The 12,365-nt window shown below is 34.5% G+C and overlaps 1 protein-coding gene across 1 annotated transcript; it reads left to right on the forward strand.

Moving 5' to 3' along the window:
* Positions 1–1,291: 1,291 nt before the first annotated feature.
* Positions 1,292–11,148, forward strand: LOC110683459 (SMR domain-containing protein At5g58720-like). The gene is made up of 10 exons (XM_021859837.1): positions 1,292–2,293; positions 3,381–3,406; positions 6,344–6,438; positions 6,775–7,019; positions 8,046–8,122; positions 8,738–8,794; positions 9,537–9,604; positions 9,700–9,806; positions 9,910–9,980; positions 10,768–11,148. Exons 1-10 carry the CDS (start codon positions 1,723–1,725, stop codon positions 10,894–10,896), a joined length of 1,446 nt encoding a protein of 481 aa, XP_021715529.1. The 5' UTR covers positions 1,292–1,722; the 3' UTR covers positions 10,897–11,148.
* Positions 11,149–12,365: the final 1,217 nt, after the last annotated feature.

Genomic DNA, 12,365 nt, shown 5'->3' on the forward strand with positions numbered 1-12,365 from the left:
CGATACCAAACAAGATTGTGTACTTGGGTTGTCCTATAAAGGAGATGCTCTACATTTTGCTTTCTCTAATTGTTATGTTAATGTAATAAAGTTCTATAGAAAGCAAGGTTCAATTTGATCAAAGCACTCTTGTACTCACCAATTATTTCTTTGATTGCACTCTTTCCTTCAAATACGGAAACTTACAAGGATACATCTACTAAGATACATGTTCTTACAAAGATAAATTGCCCGTCTAGTGTATGAAGTGAGTAATCAAAGCTCAAATTTCACCATTATTCTATCTTAATAAATTATGACCTTCAAAGGTAAGATAAATGAAAAGGATCTTGCTAACGAACGCCCCCGGGGTGTTGGATAACCATTTAAAATCTTACCTAAAGTGGTATTAATTTGGGAAAGCATGACAAAATCACGCGTCGATCGGTGTAATTAATGTTAGTTTTTATTTAATCTTTCTACTTTTAACTAGCTTATCCAACGCCCCTGGGGCGTTCATTAGCATTTTCCAAATGAAAATGGTATTGTGCGATAAGAATTACTTGTATTGGTTTTTGATGCTGCTATTAAAAAGGGATTTTGTCAATCTTTCCATAAATATGATCAATTTTATGAGTGGTTTTCCTAAATAATGCTAAAATACAAATTAATTTCATATATAAGTCGGTTTAAAAACTATTTTCCACAATACCGTCCACGTAGGATCGGTTTCTAGGTTTGAAATTTGACAATATAGAACCGCTAATACCAATAGAGGTTCTATATATAGAACCGCTGCCTATTACCATTGGGAACTGTCAATAACTCAATACCATGAGAGATTCTATGTATAGAACCTCTACTTTAGCTTTCACTAGCGGCTCCTTTCAAGCTCAAACAATTATATTGTTAAACAATTGAGCTTTGTTCATAATGTCATATGAACAAAGCATATTATGTTGTAATTTATGATTCAGTTTTCTTCTAATTAAATTTTTTTGTTCATAATGTCATATGTAATATACTCCTTATTTATATTTTGTATTCAAAAGATCATATAAAAAATTAATTTGTTCTATCATCTCACTCAACGGTTTTATTGTTCCTAAATTTACAACATAACAACATATGCTTTGTTCATAACTAGTTTATGGTTGTTAATATACATCAATCAATAAGGGCAAAAAAGATATTTTATCTAATTATTCATAAGGGTGAAAAAAACGGTTAATTGTTGTTAAGAGTCCTTAATCCAATGTATTTGGTCATGTTTATTTTTGAGTTTAAATAACACCGTTTAAGCCACAATTAGCATAAAGTAGGATTTTGATCAAAAATCTACTTTTTAATTGACATTCTCATCTTCTCCTCAAAAGCATATTAACCCCCCTTCAATAATGGCAGCCAACCGTCACCAACAATTTTTGGAATCCATCAAATATCTTTCTGTTCTTTCTAATTTCCCCCAAATCGATTTCTCAATTAGGGTTCCCTCATTTTCCATTCCGCTTTCCTCTGCTGAATTGCTTCCTCGTTAGCCTTGCAATTTTTGTTTCAATTTTCTGGGTTTTCGATTTTTCCCCCAATTGATAGTTTTTCATCGGGGGCAAAACCCTAATTTTTTTTAAAATTCTGTTGTTGAATTCGAGTTTGATTTTGTTTTTTTTCAATTGTTTTGATTTTGTCGACGAATCCTAAACCCTAAGTTCAGTACAGTTAAATTAATCTTCGTGTTGAATAGAGATGAAGCAATCAAAGAGGAAGAAGAGAAGAGCGCAACCTTCAAAGCAGCAAAGTAGCAGTATTTCTGGAAATACCAAAAAAACGAATGATGAGAGTGAGGAAGAAAAGATCATAATTAGTTTGATGGAAGCATTTTCATTGACTTCTGTTGAAGAAGCTGAAGCAGCTTATAAGGAAGCTAATGGTGATCCAAACAAAGCTGCTGAAATTCTATGTAGTTTATCAGAAAGTTCTGAGGCTTTTCAAGCTAGTTGTTCTAGTTCATCTCTAAGTTTTGGATTGGATTCGAATTCGAATTCGTCTGAGGGTCTACCGGAACCAAGCAGTTTTTCTGATAGCACTAGGACTAGGAGTTCTAGGGGGAGTAGAGGAAAAAGGATGGTGGCTACTACAGGAACGGTTTCGGCGGTTCTCGGGAAGGATTATGTATCCTCGAGCTCGAGAAAGGATCTTGTCAAGGAAAAAGGATTGGGTGGTGCCAAGGCTAATATGGAGGAGGCAGAGCAATTTCTCTGTTCTATGCTCGGAGACGATTGTGAACTCAACATGGGTGTTGTTAGAGATGTGCTATGTGAGTCTTCTGTACTTTGTTGTGCATAATTTAAGCTATATATGATGATGTTGTTTGCTCAACTGTTAAAACTTGTTTTCGGAATTGTTGGTCTGATTGTCCGTTCTTTTATGCTTAATCTATGTTATTTGCTGGATTTGTTGGGTCTGATTGTGAGTAAAATTACTGTTAGATTACAAAAGTGGACATTAGCTCTTATAAGTGAATTGTCTATCATGAGCTACAGACTTACAGACCATGATCATCTAGTAGGGATTGAAGGGGGATTTTAGATGATTGCTTTTTGCAGTTTTCCTCCTTGCCTGGGATGTTGTGTTACATACATGTGTATTCCTGTTATGAACTATTAATTGAACTTGTTGGGAATCTGTAAATAATGGAAGAAAATCTGTATGTACATGTGAATTGAACAAGGCCACAAGGAGCAGATTAAAGAGGGTTTTCTTTGCCAAATATTTGTTAGGGCATCTCCCTGCTTGATGGTTTACAACAATTGTGGGGATCACTCAACAATATTAACAACATATGCTTTGTTCATCATGTCACTCTTTTACCTTTCCTAAAGTTGGATTTTGAAGGGACATAATATTCACTTATGTAATTATGTTACAGATTTTCTTGTCCGTGTAGGTCATCAAGGCTCTCAAAATAAGTCTTTTTGGATCATGTTTCTTTGTTCTGTATTGTTCATTTTGGTTCTTTGGGAAAGGATGTGAGTTAACTAATTGTTGGGCACGGGGTCAAAATTGGGTAGATTTTTTTTTTTTTTGTAAAACAAATTTTTTAATTTTGATTTATATATTATTTATATATTTTGTTATATTGCATGCCTAAATAATGAAAATATGAAAGGTAGCCTCCATCATTTTAAAATTAACCTTACTTTTTGATGACTATCTAGTCTATTCCGTTTTGTTTTCACTTTATTCTCTCTTCATCAATTGTTATGAATATGGGGCATGTCATTTGTGTGATGTCAAGCTTGATTGCTTATCCTCATGCCTCCCCCTTTTGGGCATCTTAAATAAATATCCTTGTGGATAGTAGCCACCTTATACTAAAAGAGTTGTGTATTTTGTTATTGCAGGTAATTGTGGGTTTGATGTTGAGAAGGTATCCTTAGCATCTTAATTTAGAATACTTTTAGTTGTCTTTGGCTTTCTTTTTCCAGCTGTTTTTTAATTGCATTTGTTTGCATGCTGAGTGCCTTATAATTACCTTTGTAGTTTGTGTTGATTCAATCAATTAGAAACATGAACAAAATTTTGTTCTTCGCTATTTTGTTGATTAAACTTGAAGTTTAAACCTATCAATCTGGCATTTTTTATGACCCCATTTAAAACCACATTTTACATGTTGACCTACTCAAATCTAACTCTGTCCTGGGGTTTGTCCAGCACACTTGAACTATTGCAGTAACAATATTTCTAGTATTGATTAAATTTCCTGGTCCCTTTATGAGTTCCAGTGCCTGTTTGCAGTCTGAGAATGTGAAACAGCTGGTCCACTTCTGCTGAACTGTCCATTGTAAAGTTTCCGTTGTTGCAATCAGTTCATGTTAAAGTGGTTCACCTGAAAATGTAGCATCAACATTGTTTTTAGGACTGGGTTTGGTGGGGAGTAAAGTACCAATCCTTATAGAAGAGATGCTTTTGGCAGTTAGTGTCTTGGGGTTTCATCTTTTCCAGAGTTCAGATATGCCAGATGGTTAACATGAAGATGACATTCCAAGGGAAAACGCCCATGACAGATCTGGTGTTGGTGAGGTTGATTCTAAACCAAGATTTAAAGTCTTGGGTGGATGTAGGGATTTATCTATAACTTTTAGATGTCAATTGGCCTAGGCAAGTCTGAATACATGAGTGATTGATTTAATTTCTTTTCTGAGGTCAGAAAGTGTATGATTTAGATTGGGTTATATTTGAGCCTTGGGTTCCTATTAAACAATAACTTTCAAAGGAAGAACCTAATGTTAGAGTGACTTGGGGATTCCTTATCTTATCCCAAATAGTGCCATTTTTATGATTTAGCTGGTCAAGTAAATGTTAAGGCTGTAGTTTGAGAATTTAAAATTGTTCCTAAATTTACTCTGATAGTAACCTATACTCTCGAATTTATTTTACATATTCTTCCTGTTCCTGAGGTTTTCATGAATTTGGAACCCCAATTCCCCATAAGGTCTTGCACATTTATTTTACATATTCTTCCTGTTCCTGAGGTTTTTACACATTCTTCCTGTTCCTGACTTTGAGGAGGGAAGCAACTGATCAGTTAAAGTTTGAAATCTAACAGGTCCTATAAGGGTTTCGTAAGGTTTTCATTCCCTAGCATTTATTATGCCATATATTAATGGAAGTTATATTTTCCACCTTCTAGGATAAATAAACTCTTTATATAGAGGTACGTTCCAACTCAATACTTTTGAGGGTTTAATGCATTTGATGTTACTGACAGTGAACACAGCCTATATCCTGCTGACTTTTTGTACTACCTTCTGAACATATGTATCTAGTTTTTGCTCATATTCAGTTTGATTATCTAATTTACTGGAGAAATGTACCCATATTTGTTGTTGATCAACCCCTTCCCCCCACCCCCCCCCCCCCCCTTACTAATATGATGGAAACAAGTTGGTACTATCTTGAGAACTAAGTTCTGAAACAAAAAAAAAACTCAACATATCTCTATTTAGTTAGAAAAGAACATGGATCGTGTCAGATTTTTTGTTAACTGCTTTTATTCATAGTAGCAAAATACATATATACCAACACACATCAATCGATTGACCTCTTGTTGATATCTATTTTATACCTTTCTGATGTAATATTAATAAATCTAATATACTTCTGACCTGTGATGAAATAGCGTTATACAGAGTAGATAGAATCACATGAACATGAATAAATTCTAAGTTTATTTTAACTGTTATCAAAATTTTGATAGCAACTGAGATTTGATTTCCTGGTAATGTGTTTTTCTCCAAGTTCAACCAATAATCTAAACTGAAATTTGTTTCTAGACAAAGAGAGGGAGTATCATTTTAGCTTTATAACATGTTGGTTTGCAGCTTGTTCAATAAAATTTGAATCTTTTGCCGGCACTGGAGGTGTTGCTTGATCTATCTGCACCTTTTTGTGAATCATCTGGCTGTGATAAATATTCTAGCTCTAGTTAAAGCAGTGCCGAATATTCAAGAAATTTAGATTGTATTGATGGTGTGAGTGATTTTACCTTATATCTTCATTTTGTGGTTGAAGCATCATGCCTGCTTGTCTGATAAATTGCCTTTTTTTTTTTCTTTGTATTGAATGATTATTGGGTACTGAAGCATCTCTACATTCAAAACGAATTCTGATATTTGTCTATTTGCTTGCATGTGGGATCTTTCTACAAAGAACGGTGTGCTGTCTCTTTTTCTGTTTACTCCCTTCTCTATATCTCTTGCAAAATGATGTTATTTTCATCCTTTGGGAAACAATATCCTGCAAGTGTTGAGTGGTAAAGATTAATTTTAGTGACCTTTGCAGAGCCCAATTAAGGTTTTAGGTATTCCATATACAAGGTGGTCTTATTTTTTCCTTTTTGTCAAAATTTGTAAGAACAGCTCATCATATTTTCTTCTTGAGCAGGATCTGGGGAGTTCTAGACATAAATGCAGCTTTGCCTTCTTTTACCTGTCACAAACTAATAGAGAGAGCAATATTGAAATGCCTCAATTGGTCTTTAGAGTTGAATATAGTTTGTGTGTGTGTGTGTGTGTGTGTTTTCAAGTAAAGCTGGAATAAATGAGTTAATATTCATACTTTTCCAAGTACTTTCCTACCTGTATTTTGGCATGAGCCAGTCAGGTTTAGTGTTCAACTAATATCCTATAGTCCTATACATGTTGCCTTGTTTACGAATTCTATGTTTGTAATTTTTTATGTTTGCAAACTCCATGTTTGTGAATTGTAATAAGCTATAAGCCCTATTGGGCTATATATTTTTTCTTTAACTCAGTAACTGCACTCTGATAAATACTAATATGTTTTGTTTGCTCGTCTGAAATAGTTTTGGCAACTGACTGATAGGGGATCTGATTCAAATTCTTATTCCTCTGAAGGTGACTTCCAGGATAATTTACGGCTCCTTGATTTTAATGGCAGGTATATACTTCTCTCCTTGTTGATTACCACCTAAAAGGCCACCAAATAATGATGGGGTAGTGGCTCCTTTGTGATGTATTGGCTCTGTTAGATACTTAGATGGCAGGGCTGGTGGTCCCTTTTCTCCTTATCTATTGAAATGTTCAGTATGACAAAGTTGTATATAAGTTTGTGATTTGATATGAATGCTATCTTGTTTAAATTTATGTACTTTTCATCATTCTATATTCCTAATTATTCTGTATATGCTGATTTATTCTTTTCTATTTATCTTCGTGTCTGAACTATTCTTTATTTGCAAGGTTATCTGATTAAAATGATCTTTTATGACCTCAGGAGTTATGCAGAAGCTCTTGCCTGCTCTGATCATTCAAGTAATCCAGCTGCATCAAGTTTGAGATCTGATGGACCTGAGCTACCACGACAAGTTTTAGAATCATTGTTTCATATTCCTAAGAATTCAGAGCAAGATCCATCTACCATGAACTGGAGGAATGTTGCGAAACAAATGGAGTCTTTTGCACAGAAGCGAGTTCAACTTGGTCCTTCTAGCTTTATTGCACGAGAATTGAACACCCAAGGTATATAAATTGCTACCTATCTGGCATTTCATTTTATGAAGACCGGAATACTTAGCAAGTTAGCATTTATCCTTTTGGTTTGGGAGGGGGGGGGGGGGCGCGATGCGGTTGTGGTGGACTGGGGGTAATGGACCTAATGGTCAAATCTTCTCGTTACTGATTTTGCTGTTCATTTTTTACAATTGTTTATGCTCTTTGGGTGCTATATCTTCTTCTGTTCCTCTGCCTGGCATGAGTGAGTATGTTCATTCTAAGTATTGTTCAAGCAAAGGGTTTCTTGGTATTTCTTCGCATCTTGTTTCCTCGTGATTCTTGAATCAGTCCTAAACTTCATTAGATAGATAGGTAGACATTTTGATGTAAATGGAGCTCGACCTACATATGTTTGTCAACCATCTTGGTGTATGACTTCATAATACTTGGTGACACCCTTATAATTTATAATAGGATTGTAATTTTGTAACTATAATTCTCTCTTAATGTTCTTTCATATAAACCTTGGTTTTTGTATACTTGTGAATGCAGCATTGTATTCTTAAAACAGTGGTTTGATACTATGCAATGGATATCATCTTAGTTTGTGTCCTTTGTGAAGTAATTTAGACCCTCTGTTGTCTTCATATTTCATTATTTATTTTCTAAGAAAAATCTCTCTCTTGTATTAGCCTCTGTACGTTATTTTTTCTGTGATAGATCAATCCAATTATTCTTAATTTTATAATGATCTATGTATATTTGCCTATTTCCTGAAAGTCAATTATTTACCCTATTTGTGACATTTTCAGTTTTCTTAATAGTTGGCATACTTACATTTTCCTTTGGTTGGTGTGTGTTGCATGATCAATCCAATAGTTTTTTCATCATTGTTAATTGGTTTACCTTTTCTAGAATGGCTGAAGTTTGATGTGTGCTGCTTGATTCATTTACAGTATATTGTCTATTCTTTTACCTTAATGTATTGATCACTGCTTTGAATTTTGTATTAACTGATTTTACTTTTGGCTTGTGTCTAATTTATCTGCTCAGCAAAAGGAGCTGAATATATGGTGTTTAGGGAAACAGCACGACAGGAATGGGATAAAATGAAAACCTGTTACCAAAAGGTTTTTATTCTTAATGAACTATCCTTCTTTTGCTTAATCTTTTATTGTATTGGGACTTTGGGAAGGATAAAATGATTTGTAGATTAATTTTTTTAGTTGATCATGTATTCGTATGTTAACAACGAGGATTCAATAGCTGTTTGAAAATTGTTGATAAAAATAAAGCACTTGAAAATCATTTTTTTTTTTTAATTTTTTTTTTCCCTCCTTACAAATAGAGACAAATCTTTGCCTTATCGTGGGCTGCTAACCTGGTGCCTAAACCTTGTAGGACCAACCAAAGTAAAAATTCATGCATTTTTCTATATGCTTAACTTAAAATATAATGATGATTACTGGCCTTTGTGGGCAAATAAAACTCATAGGATGATCAGTGGTGGGCCAAGCTATGTCATTCTTTAAATATAATACTTTTAGGTTGTCTTTGACATATTCTCAAAAGTTGTTTGCAAGTAGGGTACAGTAGTTGCGGTAGTTTTTCTGTAATCGTTTTATACTTGACAAATTTACCTTTTAATTTATAAGAAACCCTTTTAAAAGAAATATATATTGTTAGATCCACCTTTTGTTGAGGTGTTTTCACCGAATCACTTACTAATGAGGCATTATGTGCAGGCTGCTGCAGCATATTCCAATGGTGAAAAGAACTATGCTTCTTACATGTCAGAGCAGGTACCTTCTTACCGCTTCACTCTCAGCGCCCCCACCCCTCTCTATTCCCCCCCCCCCCCCCGACCCAAAAACAAAAAAAAAGTAGAAAAGTTTATTTTTGGTATCAGTTTATATGAGCAAATGATAATTCTGTGGTGGCTAAAATCCTCCTAAATGTAAGCTTTGGATTATGTCATATTGCCCAGGTGGTCTGGGATCATGTACTGCCCATTTAATTAAAAAATAAAATACTTCTTCCGTTCACATTTAGTTGCAACAGTTTGATCAAAAGTGTTTGAGCTTTTTGGTTGAACTGTTGCAACTAATAACGAACAGAGGAAGTAATAAACTTGATATAATGTTACTTTACTTGGGGATAATTTTGGAGTTTTAAGTCTTTCAATTGCTTTTTAAAAAAAATACTATTTCAATTTGTGTATTGTACTCTATGAATGACTGACTGCCCTTTTATCTAAGAAATCTGAGCTTTGCTTGCCTTAATGTTTACTTCTCTCTCCTCATTTTGCGTTTTGAGGTCCCTTGGGTGTGGGTGCATCTTATTCTATTTATTTATTTTTTTCATCTTCTTTGCAATCCCCTATTACATTCTAAGTTAGTAACTATGGTCTTGAATATCAAACTTCTATACTAAATACCTTTGTGTAGGAGTGGAGCTTCTTATCTCTGTCTAAGCTAGTAAATTTCCGTTTTATGATATATATTTTTTTCCTTCGATCTTGACACTACTTTTTATTTTTGTTAGGGTAAATTGTGCAGCAAAATGGCTCGAGAAGCAGATGAAAAAGCAAGCATGCAAATTTTTAAGGCCAGGTTGCTTCATTAATGGCCATGCAATATAGGAGTTATGATATTTTTTGTTTGCTTCTTTTCACATTTTGAGAGTTGAGGCAATGTTATTTTTGCAGGAATAAGGGAATAGAAAATGTTTTGACAATTGATTTGCATGGGCAACATGTTAAGCCAGCTATGAGGCTTGTAAAGCTTCATCTTCTATTTGGAACATACATATCTTGTGAGCAGTTTTTTTCTACATTTACTTTTTTTTTTTTTTTTTTGGGGTTACTACATTTGCCTTAATAGTTCTCTTACTTTTGTTTATACAATTTCTGCTTTAGCTGTGCAATATATCCGGATAATTACAGGATGTGGGTCAAGTGGTTTTGGAAAGTCAATGCTGAAACAATCGGTATGCACTCAGAGCTTCTTAGCTATTGTTTATAAGTTCAATCCATGCATCAGCTCCTTGTAAACATATTACATAATGAAGGTTTTACGTCTTTAGGGGTAGTTGTTAGAAAGATAGGTAAGGTATTAGAAGATATAATGCTCTATTATCCTCAGATAGATAAATAAAGAAATATATATTGCTCTATTAGTGACTAGAATTAGGAAGTACTTTTCCATTACATTCTTCAGTCTCTGTTCTGGAGCTTTTTTTTTTTTTTTTTGAAGTGAAGGGTTGTAGATAGTGTGAGTTGTTGCTGATTGGTTGCTTATATGGCCCGAGCTATTGCTGACCACTCTTAGAATAATTGATGAGCTTTCTATTGATTTTGCTGTAGGTGTATGCTTGTATTCACTGGATTTTTTTGAAGTTACGGAATTAGTTATTAAGTTTAGGTACTTGACTTGCTGCTTGTAGAATGTGGGGTGACAATCTAGTGGCCTTTTGGTACCAGTGCTGGTCCTTATGAAACTGTTATACCCCCTTCTCAGACATCCATCTTTTGCTTTTCGTTCACTTGGTTTTGAAAGATCAAGCTATTGTATCTGTCATTTGCTGTTGCCTGAAGTTTGGGCTAGTGAAAATTCATGCATGGGAGTATCTCAAGCTCATGTAAGATGTTTTGTTTTCTCTTACAGAAGCAATGTGAACTTTTTTAGTTGTTGAATTTTCAAGTGATACTATATCATTTTTGTTTGCAAAATTTTTCCCTTTGCAATGCTTCAATTGGAAATTGATATGAATGCAGGTGGTTAACCTTCTCAAGAACGAAGGAATTGAGTGGAAGGAAGAGAACCATGGTACAGTGCTTATTAGACTTGATGGACCAAGAGAGTTCAGTTTTCTGGATTCTGGAAGTGACAGTGAGTCTGATTAGATTACTAGAGCAGATTTGTATAAATTAACTGTAGCTTGTTGCTAGAATCTATAGAGGATGAACTCACCTGGCAAATGCTAGACGTGAGATAGAACATGTATTTATCATATGGGATGGCAGGAAATTAGAGGAATATCATGCAACACTTCAGACATTCAAGGGATTTATTTTCCAGCTATCCAGCTTTTGTAATTGCTGTACAAATTTATTTGGTTAATGATAATACATTCTAAATCTATTGATTACTGTCAATCATCTTCTGTACTTTGTTATGTGGTGTATATTACTTGTGCCTGGCTGCTTGGTGGTGCAGTTCTGCCTATCATTAACCTAAACATATGTGCACCTAGGCGGAGGTGCGTGCACTGTGTTGTGTGCATTTTATGCTGCCATCAGAGTGAGACATGCTGATACTGCTTCTGCTGGTGGTGGTGGATGATACAACAGTATGCGGACGCACTATCCACATTCCCTCCACGCCTCACTTCTTCCGTTCCTTTTTGTTTTTATAAATTTGAAATTTTTTTGAGTGAATGGTCAAAACGTAACAAACAAAACAGTGGGAGACTGGGAGTATGAAAATTTAAGCCACTTTATTTTGTCAAAGTCAATAACAGCGCAGTTTTGTTCATCCCAGGTTAGATGAAGATACGACTACGTAATTTGTACGTATTTTGTTTCAATAATACCAGCAAAAGTTTGAAAACTGCACGAAAAGACAATCCAAAAATTATTAAATAAAACCCCGCCAATTTAATGCTGACAATTAAGATTTGTGTTTAAAAAAAAATCCAGGTCCATTGTCCATTTTCGTCAAGTTTATCAAGAAAATTTCACATTTTCTGCAAAGCTTATTAGTCAGAGGAGAGAGAATTCCATGTCTTCAACATTTAATCATGGAAACCTAAAAGAGGAACGATAATCATCCTTTCAATTTGCGATCTGACAGCCATGATCTTCGCCGGAAAACTGAATTTTCCGGCGATGGAGGTGGTGATGACTTTGATATCGAGCTAAGGATGATGCTCAACAGCGGATTAGAGCGAGTTCAATCGGTTTTGGATCAAAATATGGCGTTGATTCAGCAAGTGAATCAAAATCAACAGTCGAAGAATCCAGCTAATTTGGTGAAAAATGTTGCTTTGATTTCTGAAATCAATGGAAATATTTCTAAGGTTTTGTCAATTTACTCTGATCTTTCGGTCGAGTTCACTAAGTTGGTTCGCCAGCACAAATTCATATTGAAGAATCGCGGTTATGGCGGGAAAGAGGTGGTTGATGTTAAAGAGAGTGATGAATAACAAAGTGCTGAAATTTTTGGAGTTATAATCATTTACTTTTATCAAAGTAATCTTTTTGTTAAAGTTTAAGTTAGAAGCTTAAAAAGTGAGTAATTTGGTGCTGAAAACAGAGTAAATATGTTTGAGATGTATATTTATGTAGGATAGAGTATTTGAATTTATTTGTTA

This window comes from Chenopodium quinoa, unplaced genomic scaffold, assembly GCF_001683475.1.
Source record: "Chenopodium quinoa cultivar QQ74 unplaced genomic scaffold, ASM168347v1, whole genome shotgun sequence".
NCBI lineage: Eukaryota > Viridiplantae > Streptophyta > Magnoliopsida > Caryophyllales > Amaranthaceae > Chenopodium > Chenopodium quinoa.